The sequence below is a fragment of the Eubalaena glacialis genome, chromosome 5 (genome assembly GCF_028564815.1).
Source record: "Eubalaena glacialis isolate mEubGla1 chromosome 5, mEubGla1.1.hap2.+ XY, whole genome shotgun sequence".
Taxonomy (NCBI): Eukaryota; Metazoa; Chordata; class Mammalia; order Artiodactyla; family Balaenidae; genus Eubalaena; species Eubalaena glacialis.
Window position 1 is genome coordinate 115,309,936 of NC_083720.1, and position 27,860 is coordinate 115,337,795.

General features: G+C 40.4%; 1 protein-coding gene across 1 annotated transcript in view; it reads right to left on the minus strand.

The window, feature by feature from the left end:
* The window catches only part of FHIP1A (FHF complex subunit HOOK interacting protein 1A), a 262,975-nt gene that overhangs the window by 25,689 nt on the left and 209,426 nt on the right, over window positions 1-27,860 (minus strand). Inside the window, exons 7-8 of the mRNA XM_061192540.1 lie at window positions 8,409-8,576; window positions 3,258-3,337 (exon numbers count right to left, since the gene is read on the minus strand). Of these exons, the coding sequence (XP_061048523.1) occupies window positions 3,258-3,337; window positions 8,409-8,576 (248 nt within the window). The remainder of the gene's footprint in view (window positions 1-3,257; window positions 3,338-8,408; window positions 8,577-27,860) is intronic.

The following is a 27,860-nucleotide window of genomic DNA, read 5'->3' on the forward strand; positions in this document are numbered from 1 at the left end:
TATACCAAACACTCAGTTTTTCATTTTAATAATTACAGTTTTTACTTCTAAAAACCCCAGTTGGTTCTTCAAATCTGCCTGTCATTTTTGTTTGATTATCAAAATGCCATTTTTATTTTAACAGAAAGTAACAAGTACTGGAGAGGATGTGGAGAAACTGGGACCCTGTGCACTGTTGGTGGGCATGTAAAATGTGCAGCTGTTATGGAAAACAACAAAAAAATTTAAACAGAATAACCATATGATCCAGCATTCCACTTCTGGATATATACACAAAAGAAGTGAAAGCAGGGTCTTGAAGAGAGATATTTGTACCCCCATGTTCATAGCAGTGTTATTCACAACAGCCAAAATGGTAAGCAATCCAAGTGTCCAGTGGCTAAGATTCCACACTCCCAACGCAGAGGGCCTAGGTTCGATCCCTGGTCAGGGAACTAGATCACATATGCTGCAACTAAAGATCCCGCATGCCACAACGAAGATTCCATGTGCCACAACTAAAATCCGGCACAGCCAAATAAATAAATAAATATTTCAAAGTGTCCATCGGCAGATAAATGGGTAAACAAAATGTAGTAAAATAATGTAACATTATTCAGCCTTAAAAAGGAAGGGAATTCTGACACCTGCTGCAATATGAATGAACCTTGCAGACACTGCTAAGTGAAATAAGTCAGGCACAAAAAGACAAATACTGTATGAGGCAACTTACATGAGATACCTAGAACAGTCAAATTCACAGAGACAGAAAGTAGGATGGTGGCTGCCAGGGGCTGGGGGAGGGGAGAAACGGGGAGTTAAGGTTTAAGGCGTGCAGAGGGTTTGTTTTACAAGGTGAGAGCAGTTCTGGAGATGGATGGTGGCAACGGTTGTACAATATTGTGAATGCATTTAATACCACTGAACTGTACGGCTAAGATGGTAAATTGTAGGTTCTGCGTGCGTATTTTACTACAATTGAAAACACTTGTTAAACGTGGGGGGCGATCAGCAGTTCAGAGGACAGAGACCAGGAAGCAGAGGCTTCCTGTGTGTCTACCGCATGCTGACCTCTGCATCTGCCCCCCACTCGCTCTTCTCAGATTCCCCCAGGCAGTGCGACAGAATTAGAAATACAGAAAGTATTAAATAAAGGACAACTACTATTATTATGGTCTCACCATCATCCTCATTAAGGAAACAGAGAAGAAACTCAGACTCAGAGCGCTGGACCCATGGTTACGCCCAGCACTCTTTCCATGACTCCATTCAGAAACTGCGACCACGTGCCCTTCAGGCACTTTCCTGGGAAATGATGGGTCCTTACTCGCCCTGCAAGTCACAGCCCTGACTTGGATGCCTACGTATTTCAATCACGAGCTGATTTCTTCACCTTCATAAGGCACAAGCCTGGGTCTCAAAAGAAGCTTTGACCAGTACAACCTCTGAGGACAGTTTTTACAACAAGCACCGCCCTATGAGTAGACAAAGGCCGCTGAACAGAAGTGTCCACCCCCTGGGCTCAGTCTCCCCTGGTGACCCAGAGCTGGGACGCCGGGCCAGGCTTCCAGGACCACTGAAAAAGACAGCTGCTTTCCATGCCATCAAAGAAGCAGCATTCAAGAATCTAACATTTAAATATAATCAGGATTTACCCTTGTTGGAGGCAAAGTCTGGTTTTTGGCAGTAAAAAAGGCTTTAATGAGTTGCTCTGATGGATTTCATTCAGGCCCTGCTAATGCACTGTCACATCAGTAGAGACTTGATGGGAAGCAAATGTAATCCTTTTAGGACAGATAACTAATGCTCTCCCAGACTCCCCAGGGTGTTTCTTTATGAGCGGATTTATTCTTTGCTAATGCCCTAAGATTAGTTACTGATGACCTGATCTAAACCCCTAAAAAGTCCAAAAGCTCTCTTTAAACTAAAAAAATTAATAGGTGATACTCTCCCATAAAAGAGTGACTCAGTAAGGCCACCGTCGTTCCACCCACCAGCCCCCTGTGGTGTGTGCATCGCTCCCTTTTGCAGGACGCCACGTCTACACTGCAGCCTTCCTCAAACCAGTGGTTCTCAAACTTAGCCTCGCATCAGAATCCGCTGGAGAGTTTGTTTAAAGCACAGCTTGCCAGGCCCCACCCACCACCAGAGTTTCTGATTCAGCACATCTGTAAGAAGGCCAAGACCGTGTGTTTCTCACGAGATCCTGGGGGATGTCTCTGCCGCTGTTCCCAAGATCGCACGTCACCAACCCCTTGCTTTTCCACAGCCACTTCTGTGGGAATGCTGGACATCCTCTTGGAATGCCAGCTCCTCAGTAATTCTGTTCACGTCACGTCTAAACCCCAGTGGGGAGCAGGGGCAGCCCAGGTCTCCTCCCTCTTGCACTGCTCTCAGCTCCTGCCCTTCTGCCCGAGGAGGGGTCAAAACAGGGTCTAAGGAAGGAGGAGGTGGACGGCGTGCCTGAGGACCTGGCTGGCTCTTTCCTTTTTGCTTCCACGCCACCAGAGGGGAGTGAGGGAGCACAAGCCCTCACCAACTCTCTTGTTCACAAAAGGAGATGCTTCTCTCAGGGACCCTGAGAAGCAGAGGCAGGGGCAAGGCAGGATCTGGTGTTCCTGAGTTTCCTGCCGAACGACCAAACTAATGTTGCCTTAATAGCAGTCTACTTTGACTCCTGACGCCTGTCTTCAGATACCAATCCCTTCATGAAACCTTTCCCACCTGGACGTCTGAAGGACATACCTCTTCCGCCTTGTACACATGTATGTCCTTTTCAGTTCGTCCCCTCCATGCCTTATTCCCTTCTGAATTGTACACAGAAAGCACTCATTAAATATTTACTGAATTTAACTGAAACATACTCACAGGTCAGACAGTGAGCACTGTACCATTTCTAAAGCAAGAGTCAATTATACATGAACAGCATTTCATATTTAGAAAAGTTGTTTTCAAAAACGAGTCCCCTAAAAATGTACTTCAGGAGAAAGACATGCAGCTACGGACCAGAAGAGCGTTCATAATACTTCTGAAAGTTTCCAAACATTCTACTTATTCTTTCCAGGAGCACATGTATAATACAATGCATTTGGCCCCCTAAAAACTGTTAACAGTAAAACTAAAATTAACCTTGGGAAATAATGCAGAAATTAAATTGATTTGCTCGATGATTTTCTTTCTTAGAAGCATGGCCCTTACTTCACTTATATTACCAAAGAAAAATGTAGTAGCGATAGTGTAGAGCTTTCCTTTAAAGGGAACAAAAGATGGCAACTCACCTTAGAATTAGTTGTAACATCACATCTTCACAATGTAAACCGATGAGAGTTCTAAATAATGCCAGGGACACCACACAAAGCTGGGAAGCAAGAAAAATATCTATTTGAGATATTGGAAGGACAGCTCTACCCCACACAGATGGTAAATAAATCAGAATTACAAAATAAAATGACCCTTTTTTTTTTTAGCAGTTTTGATTAAGAAAAATGTAGAATTACCCTCCTAACAAAATGCCTGTGCTCATATTTCCAACTTGTAAAGATCCAGATAAATATGTCCCCTACAACTCCCCAATACACACACACACACACACACACACACACACACACACACACATGATCTCCTATTTATGTCATTTGTTTTCCTAGTTATTTTCAAATATGACACTGGTTATTTGCAAGACAGGGCTAACAGAAAATTGCACATACCCCAGCCATCTCTCTCTCTCCAGAGTCCTCAGCCCTAAGCCTCATCTCTTCTTGCCTTATCTCTTGGCTTTGGGGCAAACATTCTCCTGAATTCCATTTCCCATAGTGCTGAGGGGTGATGATATACTTTCCTAGGATGTTCATTAAAAAACAAGATTTCTTGCAATCTCTGATTTCTAAAAAGGAAAGATAAACTGTCCAACAGAGAAGGTTCCCAAAGGTGCATTATAAAATCACCGTGCCTTTTGGGAGTAAGCTTTGCTGTTTCATCAGGCCACTTAAGTAATTTAGGCTCTCATTCTTTGTACAGGAGATAAGGGCTAGCCTGTGTTCTAGGCAGGACAGGTTTACAAGCTGGTCAATGAAGTCCGTAACGGTGTTGTAGAGAAAGAGCTGGACTTGGTGTGCCCCAAAACATCTCTTGCGCTCAGGACAGGTCACGCCTTACAGTTAGGCAGAAGCAAATACTTCATTCCATTCCTTCCACGCCTTTGCACATGCTGTTCCTCTGCCTGGAATGCCTTCCTCTGTCTCCTCTGCAGGATAACCCTACTTATTCTCAAAGGCTGACCGCAGGCATCACCTCTCCTAGGAAATCTTTCTTCTCTTCCTCCCAGGATTACCACTCAACACCCCCTTTCCCCAGTCCGAGTCCTCTCTATATGTTGCCATAGTAACCCGGGCAAATCACTGTCAAGGGTGCTCAGCACCCTGTATCTGTCTTTTTATTACTGAGTCCAGGGAGTTCGTTATTCTACATTCAAGTATCTTATCAGACACATGATTTGCAAAGATTTCTTCCTATTTTGTCAGCTGTTTTTTCAATTTCTTAATGGTGTCCTTCGAAACGCAAAAGTTTTTACTTTTTTACAGATTTTAGATTTCTTCTTGAATCAGTTTCAGAAGTTTGTGTCTTTCTAGAATTTGCCTGTTTCATCTAAGTTATCCAATATTTTGGCATGCAGTTGTTCATAGTATTCCCTTATAATCCTTTTTATTTATTTATTTACTACATTTTTTTATCAATGCATACAGATGTCATTAACTATGAAGAAAAGAGAAGGCATATTTATTACAAAACTCAGAATCATGGTTATTTCTGCAGGAGAGGGAGAGGGCTGTAATCAGAGAGGGCTACCGAGGGGCTTCTGAGGTGTTGGCAATGTTTCATTCTCCCCTGAATGATGATGACATGGTGTTTTCTTTACAATTAAACTGTATACTTAGGCTTTATACAGTTTTGCTCTGTATGAATATTGTATCTCATTATAAACTCTGACAAGGCATCATTCCACTGGGCAGAGGCTGCAATAGTAGTTCTCAATGTCTGGTCCAAGTCTTCCCATGGGTACAATGGATATAGTCCATTTTAGTTCTATAAGGTCAACGGTAATATCCCCTCTTTCATTCTGGATTTTACTAATTTGACTCTTCTCACTTTTTTTCTTAGTAGTCTAAAAGTTTGTCAATTTTGTCAACTTTTTCAAAGAACCAACTTTTTTATGAGGTTTTTTGGTTTGTTTTTATTGAATGAAAGATTCTTTAAATTCTATAGTGCTTTACAATTTTCAAAAGTTTCACACACATTGATTCCATATAATCCCATAATATCCCTTTTCCCCCCTACCCCTATATTGCCCTTCCCTCCTTCCCTCTCCCCACTGGTAACCACATTTTTTCTCTATATCTGTGAGTCTGCTTCTTTTTTGTTTTATTCACTAGTTTGTTGTATTTTCTAGATTCCCCATATAAGTAATATACAGTATTTGTCTTTCTCTGTCTGACTTATTTCACTTAGCATAATGCCCTCTAAGTCCATCCAAATTTTGCAAATGGCAAAATTTCATCCCTTTTTATGGCTGACTAGTAATCCATTGAATATATATATACCACATCTTCTTTAACCATTCATCTGTTGGTGGATACTTTGGTTGCTTCCATACCTTGGCAAATGTAAATAATGCTACTATGAACATTGGAGTGCATGTATCTTTTCAAATTAGTGTTTCTGTTTTTTTCGAATATATACTCAGGAGTGGAATTTCTGGGTCATATGGTAGTTCTATCTTTAGTTTTTTTGAGAAACCTCCATAGTGTTTTCCACAGTGGCTGCACCAGTTTACATTTCCATCAACAGTGTAAGAGGGTCAAAGAACCAACTTTTGGTTTCGTTGATTTTCTATTGATTTTGTTGTTTTTCTAGTCTTCATTTCCTTAATTTCTGCTCTAATCCTTATTATTTCCTTCCTTCTGTTTGGTTTGAGTTTGCTCTTCTTTTTCCAGTGTCTTAAAGTAGAAGGTTAAGTTACTGATTTGAGATTTTTCTTCTTTTTTAACATAGGTGTTTACAGCTATATATTTCCCTCTTGGCAGTGTTATACTGCATCCCATAAGTTTTGGTATGTTGTATCTTCATTCTCATTTATCTCAAAGTACGTTCTCATTTCCCTTGTGATTTCTTCTTTGACCCATTGGTTACTTAGGAGTACCGTTTAATTTCCACATATTTGTGAATTTTCTTTCTGTCAATAAATTTTAATTTCAATCCATTGTGGCCAGGGAACATACTTGGTATAATTTCAATCGCTTTAAATTCATTGAAAGTGATTATCACATGGTCCATCTTGGACAGTGTTCATTCCATGTGCACTTGAAGAGAATGTACATTCTGCTGCTGTTGGGTGGAGTGTTCTAGATCTAGTTGGTTTATAGCATTGTTCAAGTCTCCTATTTCCTTATTCAACTTCTGCCTAGTTATTCTATCTATTATTAAAAAGTAAGGTGTTGAAATACCCCACAACTATTGTTGTATCTTCTATTTCTCCCTTAAATTCCATCAGTTTTTGCTTCATAAATTTTGGGACTCTGTTTTTAGATGCATATATATTTATAATTGTTATATCTTTCCAAGGGGTTGACCCTTTATCATTATAAAGTGTCCCTCTTTCTCTCTAGTAACATTTCTTGTTTTAAAGTCTATTCTGTGGCTTATTAGTATAGCCACTCCAGCTTTGTTTTGGTTGCTGTTTGCGTAACCTATCTTTTTCTGTCCGTTAACTTTCAATCTACTGTTATCTTTGAATCTAAAGTGTATCTCCAGTTGGCAGCACATAGTTGGATCTTGTTTTTTATCTAGTCTGACAATCTCTGCCTTTTGATTGAATTTTTAATCTATTTACATTTAATATTATCATTATAGTTGGATTTATATCTGCCCTTTTACTTTTTGTTTTCTATATGTCTGATGTCTTTTTGTTTCTCTATTCCTATTTTACTGTCTTCTTTTACATTAAGTGAATATTTCCCCCATTGTAGCATTTTAATTCCTTTAATGATTTTTTTACTATTTTTTTGAGTTACTAGTGGTTGCTCTAGACCTTACCATATACATCTTAATTTATCAGACTCTACTTCAGATTTATACAAAATTAATTTTAGTGAAATACAGAAATGTTACTCTTATATAGCTCTATTCCTTCTTACCCCCCTTTGTGCTATTACTGTTATACACATTACATCTACATATGTTACAAACAATAACACTGTTAATTATTCCTTTACCTTTTTTCACATTTTTAATGGAGCTTTTTTCTGAAGTATAGTTGATTTACAATATTATATTAGTTTCAAGTGTACATCGTGATTCCATATTTTTATAGATTATACTCCATTTAAAGTTATTATAAAATATTGGCTATATTCCCTGTGCTGTACAATGTATCCTTGTAGCTTATTTATTTCATAAATAGTAGTTTGTACCTCTTAATCTCCTACCTCTATCTTGCCCCTCCCCTTTTCCTCTCCCCACTGGTAACCACCAGCTTGTCCTCTACATCTGTTTCTGTTTTGTTAAATTCATTCATTTGTTTTATTTCTTAGATTCCACATGTAAGTGATAACACACAATATTTGTCTTTCTCTGTCTGACTTATTTCACTCAGCATAACGCCCTCCAGTTCCACCCATGCTGTTGCAAATAGCAGAATTTCATTTTTTCTATGGCTGAGTAATATTCCATTGTATATTTATACCACATCTTTATCCATTCATCTGTTGATGGACACTTAGGTTGCTATCATATCCTCACTATTGTAAATAATGCTGCTATGAACATTAGAATGCATGTATCTTTGCAAATTAGTGTTTTCATTTTCTTCGAATATACCTTTGCTTTTAAAACAATAATTGCACTTAAGTAGACAGCCTTTGGGGAGAGAGTTGCAAAGGACTACACTAATGGTATAAGAGGATTTTCAAAGTTAATCAGAGCGCCGAACTAAAGAATGACTACCTAAATTCACAACTGCCCAGACTTGCATTTCAAAACACTTATGGACAGAACAATGATCTCTAAATACCCAGACTTGATACACTTTGGTTCCCTGGCTTTACCTGAACTTAATTAAGCCCATATGTTCCCCTGTACCTTGTCTCCTCAGAAGCACATTCTGTTGGTTCTACAGAAGAAAGTGCCAACCCAGACAAATTGAGAAAAATGTCCTATGAAAGGCAGTAACTCCCACCTCCCTGACAGAAGGGCTCCTGATAGCAAAACAAATTATCTAGTTCATCTCTTCCAAAATAGAAAAGTAATGGCTGAAAAAAAAAAAAAATAAGGAAGGGAAAGAAAGAAAACAGAATATTCATAAGTTTATTCCAAAAACAAACTCTCCTGAAATCTGTCTTGAGCTATAAATTCCCTTCCTCTGGGGCCTTCCTTACCCGAAATGGGGTGTTGATTCGGCTCGTGAGAGTATCTAGGATGTGGACGTTCTCATGCTCGTGCAACAGGATAAAACGGAGGAAGATCTCAAGTAGTGCTGGCTCGGAGATGCTACGCAGAAAAAGGTCCAGATATGCAGTTGTGGTCATGACCTCCTCCACAGTCACCTGGGACCAATGACAGAGTGAGCACAGGTGAGCATCCCCTCAATGCTGTGATACATGCCTCCTCAATGGCCCCCAGCCTCACCGCAGTGACCCCATCAAGGCAAGAACACGCCTGCCACAAGAACACACTTCAGAGCTTCATCTGAAGCCCATAACCTATTCACATTCCACAAAACCTCATGCTGCTTCCGCCCTTTAATTCAGTAAGGGAAAAGCAAAGGCAGAAAGAAGCAATTCAAGTGTTCCAACAACTCTAACCAGATGCAGTTCGAATACCATCAAGATTTTAGCATGTAATCACAAAGGAGAAAAAAGATAATAGAAAGTATTTCCATGGTCAGTAAGGGATTAATTAGAAAGCTCAGTACAACTTGTTTCATTATTAGTCATTCAATAAACATTTATTGGGACCTGCTACGTACAAGGAGCTAGGAACATAAGAACATATTTTCTGTCTAGGAAGTTGGGTTATATATCTGCTCTAGCAAACAAAATAATAATATAATAAATAGCAAATGAGAGGTCCAGACACAAAATGCTGCAGATGTTCAGATATGTTTCTGGAAAGTTGTAAGCCAAATTTTTATAACTGAATAATATATATATAAGTATTATTTATAAAGTGCTATAAGAGTTTACTGCTTATGAAGTAACTGTGACTTTTTTTAATAATACAGATTACTATTTTCTATGTGGTGTGATTTTCCCACGCAGAAAAACGTTGATCTTTCAGGAAATAGAACCCTCTAAACAGTCAAGTTTTTCAAAGAGCTGAGGATTTGATCCTTAAAGCATCAAAATTTTAATTTTACACAATTTTATTGGGAATATTTTAAGAGCTAATATATGTTTCTTCATCTTCCTAAAAGCAGAATAGGGGTCATCAATTGCCTTACCATCTGTAATATAGAAAGACTCAAACAGGGGTACGTGAAAATCACCAGGGAAACAGTTCAAAGCTTCAGATTCCAACCTTATACCCTAGAAAGCTTAGAAATCTCCCCTGCCATGAGTTTAATGCACTTGATGCTAAATGAAATAGATGGTGATAATTTTTGAGTGATTACATCTTTTCTTTTCCAGTATTCCATCTTCTTTCTTCCTCCCTTTAAAAGTGTTAACTGTCACTTTATCATACGTTACTGGGCCATTCCTTTAAAAATACATTCCTCTTCTCCTTTTCTGCCTTCAAAATCCACAAATCGGTTTAGAAACCAGATCTCCAGACCTGCTATATAAGTGTAGATAGGCCTTGTGTGGATGCATCTGTGCAAAAAGGCTTAAATTACTTTTATGAATTTCTTGGTTCTTAGGGATGTTCTAGATAGATGAGTCCAAATAGATAAGATATTACCAAATCAGTTCTGTCTGTTTTCTTTATTCTAAGCAAGGCCCCTACAGGACCTCTGAATCCACTCTCAGAATCTATTGACAGCTCACCCGGCAGTACCGTGAGTGGCCCGAGCACTGCGTCGAGCCCTTCGCTCCCCAGCTCAGAGCCAATCCTGTGAGCCCTCAAACACTCAACACACCCCTGTGTCACCTGGCCAACTGTAAAGGGCTCTCCGTGGCCCAAATATAGCAAAGGAAATAGCTAAGCATCAAACGCATGGCAGATAAATTACCTCGAGAAGAGTGCTTCACGTGGGCTGCCCTGCTTCTGAAACAAACTGCTCCTATGCTGTGTTTTCCCGTGTTCGCTAGTCCCAGGCTCACGGCACTTGTAATACTGTCCTGGGACACAAGCTGTGACTTTTTCTTTATTACTCCAGCGCAATGCAAAGAGCCTAGCGCATAGAAGGTACTTAATAAGCGTTTCCTGAACAAATGACAATCCCCAAGGACCTAGCAATTTACATTTGCCAGAGTTGAGCTTAAGTTTTTAATTCCTCCCTCTTCTCTGCATGAGATCTGAAGGCCCCAGTGAGCGGGGATATTTCTTTATAAAGACCTATAGAATAACTGATGTCACCAGTATAGCTAAGGGGGAAAGCCTTTAGGCAAAAATCTAATTCCCTAACAACCTTGATCACTAGAAAAAAAAACTAGCACTAATCATTCCAAAGGGGCCTTGCATGTAGTTCCTGCAATACTGTTTTTTCAGCTTACCTATGGAGTGCTGCTAAGCTGACACGTCACACAGAGTCCCAGGAGCTGCCTCTGCATCAGTAATGCAGCATGAGTTTCTCCCCCCTTAAGTTACGCATGACCGTAATAAGGTCAAAAGCACAGCAATAAACGCTTTAGAATCTAAGTCTCAGTCTTCGGGGCCCGGCATGAAAGAAGGGCATTAAGCATCTATTGTTTACTACTCTTAAGCTGGATAAATGAAAAGTTTTTTTTTTTTTAAGAAATCGAAGCTGTCATTTATAAGCTAAGCGGATTTAAGAAAGCACTTGGAGGGGCGGCATTTACATAACATGCTATAAATATTAAAAGCCCAATTCTATTAAGCATCCAGTTGCAAAGTCTTTATAAATCGAGGTCACACTCATCTTAAACTAATACCCCAACCAAGAAAATCTGGTTCCATTCTCTATCCATCTCTTCCCTCCTCCATATTCTCAGAGCCCTTAGAAGCCTTTTATCCCAGAAAATCTTCTCCTGCCCCGTTACCTTACTTCTCAGAAACTTCCTCTAATCCTCCAAATAGGTAACCTCCTTAGTGAGAATGAGACTAGAGCCTAAGTGTGATCACTTGAAAGCTAACAATGAACCACCACGGGAAGGCGGCTCTGCTGGGCAGACTGTAAAACTCAGGTTCCCCTGATGCCCCAAAGAGCAGGTACCAGCAAAACGGGAGACAAGCCTCCTCCTCGTGGTCCAAACAGGAAGGACAATCGGCTGCTGATGTAAGGAGGACCTTCTGCCTTATGGCTGACTGTCAATATTTATTGACCTGTTCTATAAAGAACTGCAGGTAGCTACGAATTTACATAGAAATTCTACTAGAAACGGTAAATAAGGTTCTGCCACATAATATGCAATAATAAAGCTTAAGAATGCTAAAGCTTAGGAATGTTCTTTCTTCTTAAAGGAAGACCGCAATGGCAGCAATGACCTAAGGAAAACTCGGTTCCCACAAACAAATAATTATCCTTGACAAGAGAGGTACAACCATGAACCCAAACAGGATATCTGTTTAGGCACTTTCACATGCTTACTTGTCAGCCCAAGTTCTAGAATGGAGCTCTGACTCAGGTACTTAATTTTACTGCTATCCAGTCCAGTTTAGTCTATTCTTTGAAATCTCTTTCTTCGCCACCTTCTCCACCTCCACCAGCCCTTACCTGAGTCCTCCTTCATGCCAAGCGCCCTTCACCAACCCCTTAAACTGGTGTTTTTCAAACAACAGTTTGAGACCCAAAAGTGGGTAGTAAAATCAATGTATTGGTCCACTCATGGTTTAGACCGGATTCAAATACAAAATATTAGAGTACACTGCACGTAGCATGAGTAAGTACTGTTTTGTGAAACTTCTGTATACATATTTTCTTCAAACTATATGTAATACAATATATTATGTATGTGACTTCTTACATGTTCAATAAAAAAATACACACGCACGCAAATGTATAAAATAAATTTCTGGCCATGCGTTACAGTTAAAACTATCTGAAAACCATTGAAGTAGTACTGCAATAACCCAACCAATTCACAATCCTTTCTGCCATCCTTTCCCCACCAGTTCCTTCTACTCCAGGCCATCACCCAGCATGGCCTGAATCTGGGTGAAGCGCACGTAGAGTTGAGATCGGTTCTCTGAACAGGATGGCAACTGAATTTACAGTCAGTCTACTCCTTTTTATCTGAGCCTAAGAGCTCCAACAGTGCATTTTTATTTTTTAATGAAAATTTCAAGTTTCTCAGAAATGGACAAAATAGAGGTTTTGTTTTCTTTGAAAAAGGGGGTGAGTGGGAAGGGAGGAGTTGACACTGTGCGTCACATTCCACTTCTACAAAGTCAAAACTCTCTCAAAAGTGAAGGCTAGAACCAAGCCCAGCCGTCATGCCCACTTAATGCACAGCGTAGGAGGGAAACTGAGCATATAGACATCTTGACCTTTCTGTAATCAGCTCCAGTTGGGCAATTCCATTTGCATCTAAATTAACACCAGAATCCTCGCTGTAATGGCAGGTTTGTGTGTCCTGAAAAATATATTTCCCACCTGCTAATTGTTTGTGTGTGTGTGTGTGTGTGTGTGTGTGTGTGTGATATCTAGTCACATTGGGACAAACAGATGGGTCCTACCTTCTGTCGCCCAGGGAGGTGTCAGGCAGTGGGATCAGGTGACTGTAGCACCCTCTCCAAGTTAGAAGCCACCCTTCCTTGGCTAGTCCTTTGGTGTAGAGGAGAAATCTAGCCAAGCAAGGGTTCCTCTGGGTCCTCTGTGAGCCCTCAGCCCCAGCGGCTCCACCCAGAGAGCAGGAAACAAGGAGACCAGGGGTCCCCTGCCCACTGAAAGCAGCAGTGGGGAAGGAAAGATGAGGCTGGATTGCATGAAACAGGTGTGAAGGGGTCTTCGCAGGGAACACAGGCTAAGACCCTTCCTGCTGCTGCCAGAGAAAGACAAGCTAACAGACAGGCAGGAGGCGTGTCCACCCAAGTGCTGTCAAGGGCGGCAGCTGGAAGGGCTCTTCCCAGGCATCTCTTCCCTCCAAGGATACAGAGCACAAGGAACATTCAGGAACAGAGGGAAGACAGTCACCCTGGTTCTCAGGGAGCAGCCCCACTGTTTGAGCCAAATTCAGGACAGAAAACATTCAATTATTCCAAGTCTGAAAAGAGTCTGCCGTTGATGACTGAGGCTCCCTCCTGCCTGGCTCCTGCTCCTCGACCTGCAGGCACTCACTGCGTGGACCCCACTGCCAGAGGCAGGCAGGGGCCGTGAGTGGACGTAACATCCAAAATCCAGAAGTGTGGCTATTCATTCCTAAAACACCTGAGGAAGGAGGAGATTACAGTGATGGCTACAATGACTTCAGCAACATATTTTTAGGAAAAGATGTTAAAAATAAAGCCAGTCTCTGCCTCTTTCCCCCAGCATTTCCTCAATGTATCTGTAATATATTAAACATAATCATTAATTAAATCAATTAAATATTAATTGATTGACTAATCACCTATGATAGGGACTAATCACCACCAGGGCGGGTGGGGGCTGGGAGCTCTTACGTATGATAAACCTCTCCCAGGAGAAGTCAACAAATTATTTCTAAAGCCTTTCTTCCTATTCTATGTGTGTATAATCTGTACCCTACTACTTCATTACAATGTAACTTATCAGAGTGTAATTCAATATATGATCCGTTATATTTGAACTGCATCCAATAGAATCTTGTTATTGAAATACTCCAAATATCACTAAGAAAGGTGTTTCATAGCATGGCTTTCAGGTCAGAAATAACAAAGAAACTCTGGAGTAAAATATATTTTAGCTGAAAAGCAGAGATCTGAAGAGTATTCCAATGATCATTTGATCCATCCCTTTCCTGTTACTAATTGTTCCAGAAAGATTCTTCTTAGTTGCAATACAAAGAACTACAAAGACAACAAGGGAAACCGTCAAGATGGAGGAAGAGTAAGACGTGGTGATCACCTTCCTCCCCACAAATACATCAGAAATACATCTACATGTGGAACAACTCCTACAGAACACCTACTGAACGCTAGCAGAAGACCTCAGACCTCCCAAAAGGCAAGAAACTCCCCACGTACCTGGGTAGGGCAAAAGAAAAAAGAAAAAAACAGAGACAAAAGAATAGGGACGGGACCTGCGCCAGTGGGAGGGAGCTGTGAAGGAGTAAAGGTTTCCATACACTAGGAAGGCCCTTCGCGGGCGGAGACGGCGGGTGGCGGAGGTGGGGAAGCTTCGGAGCCGCGGAGGAGAGCGCAGCCACAGGGGTGTCGAGGGCAAAGCGGAGAGATTCCCGCACAGAGGATCAGTGCCGACCAGCACTCACCAGCCTGAGAGGCTTGTCTGCTCACCCGCTGGGGCGGGCGGGGGCTGGGAGCTGAGGCTCTGGCTTCCAGGTCAGATCCCAGGGAGAGGACTGGGGTTGGCGGCGTGAACACGGCCTGAAGGGGTTAGTGCACCACAGCTAGCCGGGAGGGAGTCCGGGAAAAAGTCTGGAGCTGCCGAAGAGGCAAGAGACTTTTTCTTACCTCTTTGTTTCCTGGTGCACGAGGAGAGGGGATTCAGAGCGCCGCCTAAACGAGCTCCAGAGACGGGCGCGAGCCGCCGCTACCAGCGCAGACCCCAGAGACGGGCATGAGATGCTAAGGCTGCTGCTGCCGCCACCAAGAAGCCTGTGTGCAAGCACACGTCACTATCCACACCGCCCCTCCCGGGAGCCTGTGCAGCCCGCCATTGAAAGGGTCCCGTGATCCGGGGACAACTTCCCTGGGAGAACGCACGGCACGCCTCAGGCTGCTGCAACGTCACGCCGGCCTCTGCTGCCACAGGCTCGCCCCGCATCCGTACCCCTCCCTCCCCCCGGCCTGAGTGAGCCAGAGCCCCCGAATCAGCTGCTCCTTTAACCCCATCCTGTCTGAGTGAAGAACAGATGCCCTCAGGCGACCTACACGCAGAGGCGGGTCCAAATCCAAAGCTGAACCCCGGGAGCTGTGCGAACAAAGAAGAGAAAGGGAAATTTCTCCCAGCAGCCTCAGGAGCAGCGGATTAAAGCTCCACAATCACCTTGATGTACCTGCATCTGTGGAATACCTGAATAGACAACGAATCATCCCAAATTGAGGAGGTGAAGTTCGGGAGCTACTATACATATACTTTTTTCCTTTTTCTCTTTCTGTGAGTGTGTATGTGAATGCTTCTTTGTGTGATTTTGTCTGTATAGCTTTGTTTTTACTATCTGTCCTACGGTTCTGTCTGTCCGTTTTTTGGTTTTTTGGTTGTTTTTAGTATAGTTTTTAGCGCTTGTTATCATTGGTGGATTTGTTTCTTGGTATGGTTGCTCTTCTTTCTATCTTTCTTTTTTTTATTATTACTTTTTAATTTTTTAATTTTTAATAATTATTTTTTATTTTAATAACTTTATTTTATTTTATTTTTCTTTCTTTCTTTCTTTTTCTCTCCCTTTTCTTGTGAGCCATGTGGCTGACAGGGTCTTGGCGCTCCTGCTGGGTGTCAGGCCTGAACTTCTCACGTGGGAGAGCCGAGTTCAGGACATTGGTCCACCAGAGACCTCCCGGCTCCATGTAATATCAAATGGCGAAAGCTCTGCCAGAGATATCCATCTGAACACTAAGACCCAGCTCCACTCAACGACCAGCAAGCTACAGTGCTGGACACCCCATGCCAAACAACTAGCAAGGCAGGAACACAACCCCACCCATTAGCAGAGAGGCTGCCTAAAATCATAATAAGGTCACAGACACCCCAAAACACACCACCAGATGCGGTCCTGCCCACGAGAAAGACAAGATCCAGCCTCATCCACCAGAACACAGGCACCAGTCCCCTCCAGGAAGCCTACACAACCCACTGAACCAATCTTACCCACTGGGGACAGACACCAAAAACAAGGGGAACTACGAACCTGCAGGCGGTGAAAAGGAGACCCCAAACACAGTAAGTTAGCAAAATGAGAAGACAGAGAAACACACAGCAGATGAAGGAGCAAGGTAAAAACCCACCTGACCAAACAGTCTACCTGAAAAAGAATTCCGAGTAATGACAGTAAAGATGATCCAAAATCTTGGAAACAGAATGGAAAAAATACAAGAAACGTTTAACAAGGGCCTAGAAGAACTAAAGAGGAAACAAACAATGATGAACAACATAATAAATGAAATTATAAATTCTCTAGAAGGAATCAACAGCAGAATAACTGAGGCAGAAGAACGGAACAGTGACCTGGAGGATAAAAGAGTGGAAATAACTACTGCAGAGCAGAATAAAGAAAAAAGAATGAAAAGAATTGAGGACAGTCTCAGAGACCTCTGGGACAACATTAAACGCACAAACATTCGAATTATAGAGGTCCCAGAAGAAGAAGAGAAAAAGAAAGGGACTGAGAAAATATTTGAAGAGATTATAGTTGAAAACTTCCCTAATATGGGAAAGGAAATAGTTAATCAAGTCCAGGAAGCACAGAGAGTCCCATACAGGATAAATCCAAGGAGAAACATGCCAAGACACATATTAATCAAACTATCAAAAATTAAATATAAAGAAAAAATATTAAAAGCAGCAAGGGAAAAACAACAAATAAAATACAAGGGAATCCCCATAATGTTAACAGCTGATCTTTCAGCAGAAACTCTGTAAGTCAGAAGGGAGTGGCAGGACATCTTTAAAGAGATGAAAGGGAAACACCTACAACCAAGATTGCTCTACCCAGCAAGGATCTTATTCAGATTAGACGGAGAAATTAAAACCTTTACAGACAAGCAAAAGCTAAGAGAATTCAGCACCACCAAACCAGCCTTAAAACAAATGCTAAAGGAACTTCTCTAGGCAGGAAACACAAGAGAAGGAAAAGACCTACAATAATAAACCCAAAACAATTGAGAAAATGGTAATAGGAACATACATATCGATAATTACCTTAAATCTAAATGGATTAAATGCTCCAACCAAAAGACACAGACTGGCTGAACGGATACAAAAACAAGACCCATATATATGCTGTCTACAAGAGACCCACTTCAGACCTAGGGACACATACAGACTGAAAGTGAGGGGATGGAAAAAGATATTCCATGCAAATGGAAATCAAAAAAAAGCTGGAGTAGCAATTCTCATAACACACAAAATAGACTTTAAAACAAAGACTATTGCAAGAGACAAAGAAGGACACTATATAATGGTCAAGGGATCAATCCAAGAAGAAGATATAACAATTGTAAATATTTATGCACCCAACATAGGAGCACCTCAATACATAAGGCAAATGCTAATAGCCAGAAAAGAGGAAATCAAGAGTAACACAATCATAGCAGGGGACTTTAACACTCCACTTTCACCGCTGTTTCACCAATGGACAGATCATCCAAAATGAAAATAAATAAGGAAACACAAGCTTTAAATGATACATTAAAGAAGATGGACTTTATTGATATTTATAGGACATGCCATCCAAAAACAACAGAATACACTTTCTTTTCAAGTGCTCAGGGAACATTCTCCAGGATAGATCATACCTTGGGTCACAAATCAAGCCTTGGTAAATTTAAGAAAATTGAAATCGCATCAAGTATCGTTTCCGACCACAGCGCTATGAGACTAGATATCAATTACAGGAAAAAATCTGTAAAAAGTACAAACACATGGAGGCTAAACAATACACTACTTAATAACCAAGAGATCACTGAAGAAATCAAAGAGGAAATCAAAACATACCTAAAAACAAATGACAATGAAAACACGATGACCGAAAACCTATGGGATGCAGCAAAAGCAGTTCTAAGAGGGAAGTTTATACCAATAAAATCCTACCTCAAGAAACAAGAAACATCTCAAACAGACAACCTAACCTTACACCTAAAGCAATTAGAGAAAGAAGAACAAAAAATCCCCAAAGTTAGCAGAAGGAAAGAAATCATAAAGATCAGATCAGAAATAACTGAAAAAGAAATGAAGGAAACAATAGCAAATCAGTAAAACTAAAAGCTGGGTCTTTGAGAAGATAAACAAAATTGATCAACCATTAGCCAGACTCATCAAGAAAAAAAGGGAGAAGACTCAAATCAATAGAATTAGAAATGAAAAAGGAGAAGTAACAACTGACAGTGCAGAAATACAAAGGATCATGAGAGATTACTATAAGCAACTCTATGGCAATAAAATGGACAACCTGGAAGAAACAGACAAATTCTTAGAAAAGCACAACCTTCCGAGACTGAACCAAGAAGAAACAGAAAATATTAACAGACCAAGCACAAGCAGTGAAATTGAGACTGTGATTAAAAATCTTCCAACAAACAAAAGCTCAGGACCAGATGGCTTCACAGGTGAATTCTATCAAACATTTAGAGAAGAGCTAACACCTATCCTTCTCAAACTCTTCCAAAATATAGTAGAGGGAGGAACATTCCCAAACTCATTCTATGAGACCACCATCACCCTGATACCACAACCAAAGATGTGACAAAGAAAGAAAACTACCGGCCAATATCACTGATGAACATAGATGCAAAAATCCTCAACAAAATACTAGCAAACAGAATCCAACAGCACATTAAAAGGATCATACACCATGATTAAGTGGGGTTTATCCCAGGAATGTCAGGATTCTTCAATATACGCAAATAAACCAATGTGAGACACCATATTAACAAATTGAAGGAGAAAAACCATATGATCATCTCAGTAGATGCAGAAAAAGCTTTCAACAAAATTCAACACCCAATTATGATAAAAACCCTCCAGAAAGTAGGCATAGAGGGAACTTACCTCAACATAATAAAGGCCATATATGACAAACCCACAGCCAACATCGTTCTCAATGGTGAAAAACTGAAACCATTTTCACTAAGATCAGGAACAAGACAAGGTTGTCCACTCTCACCACTATTATTCAACATAGTTTTGGAAGTTTTACACACAGCAATCAGAGAAGAAAAAGAAATAAAAGGAATCCAAATCAGTAAAGAAGAAGTAAAGCTGTCACTCTTTGCAGATGACATGATACTATACACAGAGAATCCTAAAGATGCTACCAGAAAACTACTAGAGCTAATCAATGAATTTGGTAAAGTAGCAGGATACAAAATTAATGCACAGAAATTTCTTGCATTCCTATACACTAATGATGAAAAATCTGAAAGAGAAATTAAGGAAATGCTCCCATTTACCATTGCAACAAAAAGAATAAAATACCTAGGAATAAACCTACCTAAGGAAACAAAAGACCTGTATGCAGAAAATTATAAGACACTGATGAAAGAAATTAAAGATGATACAAACAGATGGAGAGATATACCATGTTCATGGATTGGAAGAATCAACATTGTGAAAATGACTCTACTACCCAAAGCAATCTACAGATTCAATGCAATCCCTATCAAACTACCACTGGCATTTTTCACAGAATAGAACAAAAAAATTCACAATTTGTATGGTAACACAAAAGACCCTGAATAGCCAAAGCAATCTTGAGAAAGAAAAACAGAGCTGGAGGAATCAGGCTCCCTGACTTCAGACTATACTACAAAGCTACAGTAATCAAGACAATATGGTACTGGCACAAAAACAGAAATATACATCAATGGAATAGGATAGAAAGCCCAGAGATAAACTCACGCACATATGGTCACCTTATTTTTGATAAAGGAGGCAAGAATATACAATGGAGAAAAGACAGCCTGTTCAATAAGTGGTGCTGCGAAAACTGGACAGCTACATGTAAAAGAATGAAATTAGAACACTCCCTAACACCATACATAAAAGTAAACTCAAAATGGATTAAAGACCTAAATGTAAGGCCAGACACTATAATACTCTTAGAGGAAAACATAGGCAGAACACTCTATGACATAAATCACAGCAAGATCCTTTTTGACCCACCTCCTAGAAAAAAGGAAATAAAAACAAAAATAAACAAATGGGACCTAATGAAACTTAAAAGCTTTTGCACAGGAAAGGAAACCATAAACAAGACCAAAAGACAACCCTCAGAATGGGAGAAAATATTTGCAAATGAAGCAACTGACAAAGGATTAATCTCCAAAATTTACAAGCAGCTCATACAGCTCAATATCAAAAAAACAAACAGCCCAATCCAGAAATGGGCAGAAGACCTAAATAGACATTTCTCCAAAGAAGATATACAGATTGCCAACAAATATGAAAGGATGCTCAACATCACTAATCATTAGAGAAATGCAAATCAAAACTATAATGAGGTATTACCTCACACCAGTCAGAATGGCCATCATCAAAAAGTCTACAAACAATAAATGCTGGAGAGGGTGTGGAGAAAAGGGAACCCTGTTGCACTGTTGGTGGGAATGTAAATTGATACAGCCACTATGGAGAACAATATGGAGGTTCCTTAAAAAACTAAATATAGAACTACCATACGACCCAGCAATCCCACTACTGGGCATATACCCTGAGAAAACCATAATTCAAAAAGAGTCATGTACCACAATGTTCATTGCAGCTCTATTTACAATAGTCAGGACATGGAAGCAACCTAAGTGTCTGTCCATCGACAGATGAATGGGTAAAGAAGATGTGGCACATATATACAGTAGAGTATTACTCAGCCATAAAAAGAAACGAAACTGATTTATTCGTAGTGAGGTGGATGGACCTAGAATCTGTCATACAGAGTGAAGTAAGTCAGAAAGAGAAAAACAAATATCATATGCTAACACATATATATGGAATCTACCAAAAAAAAAAATGGTTCTGAAGAACCTAGAGGCAGGACAGGAATAAAGATGCAGATGTAGAGAATGGACTTGAGGACACGGGGAGGGGGATGGGTAAGCTGGGACGAACTGAGAGAGTGGCATGGACTTATATATATTACCAAATGTAAAATAGATAGCTAGTGAGAAGCAACTGCATAGCACAGGGAGATCAGCTCAGTGCTTTGTGACCACCTAGAGGGGTGGGATAGGGAGGGTGGGAGGGAGACGCAAGAGGGAGGAGATATGGGGATATATGTATATGTATAGCTGATTCACTTTGTTATAAAGCAGAAATTAACACACCATTGTAAAGCAATTACACTCCAATAAAGATGTTTAAAAAAAAAAAAGACAACAATATCACTGATCAGTTTTTGAGCACCAATGTGTAATTAAGGACTATTCTCATCATATTGTTTCAGCTCTTTGAGTCCACACCATCTCAGGAGAACTGAGTTGGCCTAAACAGAAAAGATAACTTATTGGAAGGAGCCTGGGATAGGCTAACAGAATCGCCAGAAGCCTGGAAAGCAAGCTTAGAGAAGGGAGGTCTGATGGTTGCCGACCAAAGGCAATCAGACAGGGGATTACACAGCTTCCTTTGGCAACGCAGCTCAGGAGGTCTCTGCAATCAAGAAAGCACGCCTCAGTGTACAGGAAGATTCCACCTGCTATAATTTAAAGTGTGCCTTACTCTGCCCTCACATTAAGAAGTGGTGATGGGGAAATGCTGTCTCCCAAAACTCAACTTCCCATCCTATTCTAGGATTCTTATTAAACCTCTCAGCTTCCTCTCTCCTAGACTAAGTCCATTCCCTTTCTCAATTTTCTTAATGCATTCATCCATCCTTTAAGATTGCAAACTTACTGTGGAAACGACTATGTCTGACCTACAGTGTGAACTCTCAAAACACATGGTATACCAGCAGGGACCCGAAGGATAATCAATAAATGTGTTAAGATGGAAATCAGCTGCCCTGTTACTAATAAAAGAACAAATGTGGTCTTCACAGCCCATGTTAAGGATGTCTTCATTAGCAAGGTAGTTAGATTAATTTGAAGATACGTGAACAGCAGAGGAAATCTTCCTTTTATAGTGAATAACATTTCATTGAAAATAAGGAGCCAAACTCATGCCATGCTCTTGATTATGGCAACCGAGAAAAGTGATCCATTGGGAAGAAGGAAATGCTTCCTCGGGCCTCCCCCTAATTTCTCTTCTTGATTAACAAGACAATACTATTGAATTCTGATAAGACTGACATTAAACCCAATGGTGGAGGGGAAATGGTTCATGGACCAGTCTCAACCAGCAGCTTCTTTAGAATGAAGTATTTGAGAACAATTATAAGGTGGTGGCATCTAATGCCTGCCACTCCCCCCCCCCCTTTCAATCTGCCTGCTGGGTTCCATGTATTATTTGGGGATGGCATTTTATACATAGACAGTTTTCCTAGACACCAAAACTATAACAAAGGCAAGTTCTGATGATAAAGGACGGATTTCACTCCCGGCTTATTTTCCATGAGAGATGGAAAGACCTCAACACAGGGAAGACTGAGAAAACACACAGGTGTCTGCCCCAACAAATTCAATAATTCTAGTCTTTCTGGTTGTTTTTCTCTGTTATCCCAAACCTACTCATCATCAGGCACTGGATAATCACAGGATAAGGCACACAGAGAGGCATCCTGTCAGAATTATTCTTTCTCTATCTCACCTAAAATGCAAGTCAGACATAAAAATGATAGGAGAGCAGGCCCTTAAAAGAAGTTAGTGTAAATATGTAAATATTACAACTTCCTGTGCTATTATGTAATCTTCTATTTACTGGAAAAGTCCATTGAGTCAACCTCCCCAGCCATGTAACTAAATCACTTTTAGAATAAGGAAATGAATAAATAAAATAAAATACACAATTTTTTAACCAAGTTAGTGTGGGGCAAAAGAAAATTATACCAAGAAGGTAAAATAAGCAGACTATACTCTTCCTTTCTGTTCTCCTTGCTTTTTGGTTTTCTTACAACTACTTGAAGAAAAACTTGCAGGGCATTTGTTGCTGATACACTTTTAATGGTCTCTTAGGAGAGTGCAGGGAAAGAATATAAGATTTACACCAACTTCCAGACCAGATTCTCCCTCCCCTCTCCACATCTGTTTCCAAGACAAATACCGCCTGGCTGCCTTAGATAAGGTGGAGTTTTGTGTGAGTTATTTTTTGTGTTTCTCTGTGTAGAGTAGGTGGGACCCTTCCTATCTTTTCATAATCCTGATGCTTAAGAACTGAATCCTTTGGTACTGCATTATCTCCCTCACGCACTTGTTGAAAAAGAAAAGAAGAAATCTGATTTTCCATTTCAAATCAAAAAGTAAGTGTAAGCTTAATTTATAGCCCTAATTTTCCTCTCCTGCAATAGGAGAAAAGTGACGTGAAGAACTATAGGGAGGTCAAAGATGAGGCGGCTTCACAGTACCTGGGACCTGCTCAAATGCTAAAATGTTTACCGTGTGTGTGTGTGTGTGTGTGTGTGTGTGTAAGACAAGGAATACAGGTTGGTCTCCTAACTTCTATAGTTTTTTTTTTTTATTGAAGTATAGTTGATTTACAATATTGTGTTAGTTTCAGGTATACAGTATATTGATTCAGTATTTTTGCAGATTATACTCCATTATAGGTTGTTACAAGATAATGGGTATAATTTCCTGTGCTCTACAGTATATCCTTGCTGCTTACTAACTTCTATAATTTTTAAAGTAGCAAATCTAGGGGAAAAGAGCTGTCCTAGAAAAAGGGGCAGAACCAGGTATATCTAGGGTCACGTGTTTAAGGTCACCTGTAGACTACCTGGGACCCTGTCTCTGAGTCAAAACCAGCCCGTATAGTGCAAGTCTGTGAAGCAGTAAAAGCCACGCCCCCCCCCCCCCCCCACTGGCACCCGCCACCCGGCAGAGTCACCAACAGGGCCACAATTTGGAAAGTAGACGGCTCCGCCGGAGCAGAAAGTGCCTGCTGCCCATTAGATCAAGGTGCCCGTGCTGCGGGTGGACACGTCCCCATGCGAGGTCACGGTCAAGCAGGAGGTGCACTTCATTTCCCCCTCTGCCTGCTTAGCTGGGCATCCCTGTGCAGTGGACAACCTGCACAAGCCTATGCCCGGCCAGGCGACGCTTTTTCAGTCATTACAATAACAGAAACTTCCAGCTGCCAATCAGTAGAAACAAGATTTTGTTAACATGTGAGAAGTGTTGAGGTTTGGGGTAGGCACTTCTAAATGTCCCCCGATACTCAGTCTCCCTTTCTTCCTTGGGAATAAACCCTAACTTTAGAGCTAAAAAACGACATTTCCCTTCTTCCTTTGCATCTAGGTGGGGCGGTATACGTCTTGGGCAGAGAGGTGTAAACAGAATTGGTGGATATAACAGGAAGAGATTACTAAAGGGAGTTTTCTGTTATCTACAGGTAAACCCTATGCAAACTGATACAGTGTCTTCTCTGAAAATAAGATGATTTGCTTTGTAAGTAAACTGCTAAAGAGATCTCATCCCCTGCATTTAGAACAGTGACTCCCATATACTGGGTACTCAAAATAGAAAAGAATGTTCTATTCCAAGAGAAGACCAACTAACGTTTACAGCACATGATAAAGCAGAAATGTAGCATCAAGACTAATTTCATAACTCATTCTCCAAATAATCCTTCAAAAAATGATAACTGTCTTTTTCAAACTTTTTCAAACCATGACCCATCATAAGAATTATATTTTATGTAAAATAGATAGCTAGTGGGAAGCAGCTGCATAGCACAGGGAGATCAGCTCGGTGCTTTGTGACCACCTAGAGGGGTGGGATAGGGAGGGTGGGAGGGAGGGAGATGCAAGAGGGAAGAGATATGGGGATATATGTATATGTATAACTGATTCACTTTGTTATAAAGCAAAAACTAACACACCATTGTAAAGCAATTATACTCCAATAAAGATGTTAACAAAAAAAGAATTATATTTTACAATAATATATGATATTGAGCATTACTAAACACAATGCACTCTGATATTTTCTATTTTATTCTGCTTTGAAGTGCTAACTGTGACCTACTCAATTGACTTTGTGACTCATTAATGTGACAAGACTCAGTGTTTAAAACTCTGTTATTTATATATATATATATTTACTTACCTGTTAAATTTTGTCAACTAATAAATGAACAAGAACCAACACTAAAGTATAAGTTTTTAATTTAAAATTTAATGGAAAGAAACAGTGGTAGAAATAACCAAAACATTGTGCTTATTTTGTTTGACATTTTTATACGATATTCAAATATGATCACCGAAGTCTTGGGACCTCTACAACATAAAGCAAATATTGAATCTGCACGGGGAAAACCTGCTTGGAACTTAGGAGGAGCAGAGAGCTGGCGAGGTGACCCAGCCTCCTCTGGTCTCGACTCCTGCTTTCTGCTCCTCCCTGACAACGGGCAGCATCCTCTCTCTGCACCCAGCAAAGCCAGGCTGTCCTTGCTCCAAGCTTGGTTCCTAACTTTCTACCCTGGGTGGGTAAATACTTGTGTTAGCTGTTCTTTCTTTCCTGAGCAGGAATTCAAAAATGTACTTCCTTTCTAAGCTGGAATTCTCAGAATCTAGAGATAATAATTTAAGAAAGAAAAAGGGCATTTTCAAAAGGTAGTTGAAATAGACTGCAGTGGGAATACAAAACACTTGCATCTTAACCTTTAGGAGCTGGGGACCTTGGGCAAGTCAAGTAATCTTCGGCGTATCAACTGCTGTGGCTGTACACCAAGCATGGAGCCTCTGACCTGCTGTGTCACCTTGCGTAGGAAGTTTACCATATGTTAACGAAGAAAGTCAACGATGAGATGTGGTGACAGCTTCTGTGAAAAGCGCTTTTCTCCCCAGATTTTGGTGAGAACATAAAGACGTGAGCCTCTACAACATAACAGAAAAGCACTTTGGAACACTTAGAGGACAGCATAATGTAAATGTAAAGCTGCCACATCAACCTTCTGTGGATAAGATAATATTAAGGAACTGAAACATCTATTCTGTATCCTCTATTCCTCTCACAAATAGAGGAATAAGCTCTATTCCTCACAGACTCTGGATTGTACTTTTCCAATCAGGAGCCTTAGTGTTCTCAGCTGGAAAACGATGGTTTGAACTAGATGATCTCTCCTCTCAGTTCCCAAAATCTGAGATTCTTTGATTCCATGTGAATGGCATGAAACAAGAGCTAATTTCAGTTCTTTGTCTTGGTAATTTTATCTTCCAGCATAACAAACACCTAACTCTATTCTAGTGCAGTGCTAAGGAAGCTAGCCACTGTTTTTTGATACATTTATTTAACCAACTGCATATTTATTGAGTGCTGTTCATGTGTACAATATACTAGCAGCTGAGGGTACATAAAAGAAGTATAAGAAACAGCCTGTCCCTCATGGTACTTATAGCAGCTGGCTAGTGAAATTCACGTGATGAGACAAGTGCTAGACTGCCTGGTCCGTGGTCAAAAGCGCAGCAGCAGTTTAGGGATGAGAGAAAGCAGTGTGTGTTTAAGTGCAAGGCGGTAGCCCAATATGGGGACTGTACTGGGATTTAACAGATGAACATATTCTGAACAAACAGACAGGCAGTAGAAAGAATAATCTAGCAGGAACACGGTAATAAGCATAGAGGACCATGAGGGCACTGCTCTGACTTCAGATTTGCACTTGAAAATCATGGGGATGGTGGCCTCCTGGAATGAGTTTGGGAGTGTTCCTCCCTCTGCTATATTTTGGAAGAGTTTGAGAAGGATAGGTGTTAGCTCTTCTCTAAATGTTTGATAGAATTCGCCTGTGAAGCCATCTGGTCCTGGGCTTTTGTTTGTTGGAAGATTTTTAATCACAGTCTCAATTTCAGTGCTTGTGATTGGTCTGTTTATATTTTCTATTTCTTCCTGGTCCAGTCTCAGAAAGGTTGTGCTTTTCTAAGAATTTGTCCACTTCTTCCAGGTTGCCCATTTTATTGGCATATAGTTGCATGTAGTAATCTCTCATGATCGTTTGTATTTCTGCAGTGTCAGTTGTTACTTCTCCTTTCTCATTTCTAATTCTATTGATTTGAGTCTTCTCCCGTTTTTACTTGAGGTGTCTGGCTAATGGTTTATCATTTGGTTTATCTTCCCAAAGAACCAGCTTTTAGTTTTATTGATCTTTGCTATTGTTTTCTTCATTTCTTTTTCATTTATTTCTGATCTGATCTTTATGCCAGACAAAGATGTCACAAAGAAAGAAAACTACAGGCCAGTATCACTGATGAACATAGATGCAAAAATCCTCAACAAAATACTAGCAAACAGAATCCAACAGTGCATTAAAAGGATCATACACCATGATCAAGAGGGGTTTATCCCAGGAATGCAAGGATTCTTCGATATATGCAAATCAATCAATGTGATAAAGCATATTAACAAATTGAAGGAGAAAAAACATATGATCATCTCAATAGATGCAGAAAAAGCTTTCGACAAAATTCAACACCCATTTATGATAAAAACCCTCCAGAAAGCAGGCACAGAGGGAATTTACCTCAACATAATAAAGGTCATATATGACAAACCCACAGCCAACATCGTTCTCAATGGTGAAAAACTGAAACCATTTCCTCTAAGATCAGGAACAAGACAAGGTTGCCCACTCTCACCACTATTATTCAACATCGTTTTGGAACTTTTAGCCACAGCAATCAAAGAAGAAAAAGGAATCCAAATCAGAAAAGAAGAAGTAAAGCTGTCACTGTTTGCAGATGACATGATACTATACATAGAGAATCCTAAAGACACTACCAGAAAACTACTAGAGCTAATCAATGAATTTGGTAAAGTAGCAGGATACAAAATTA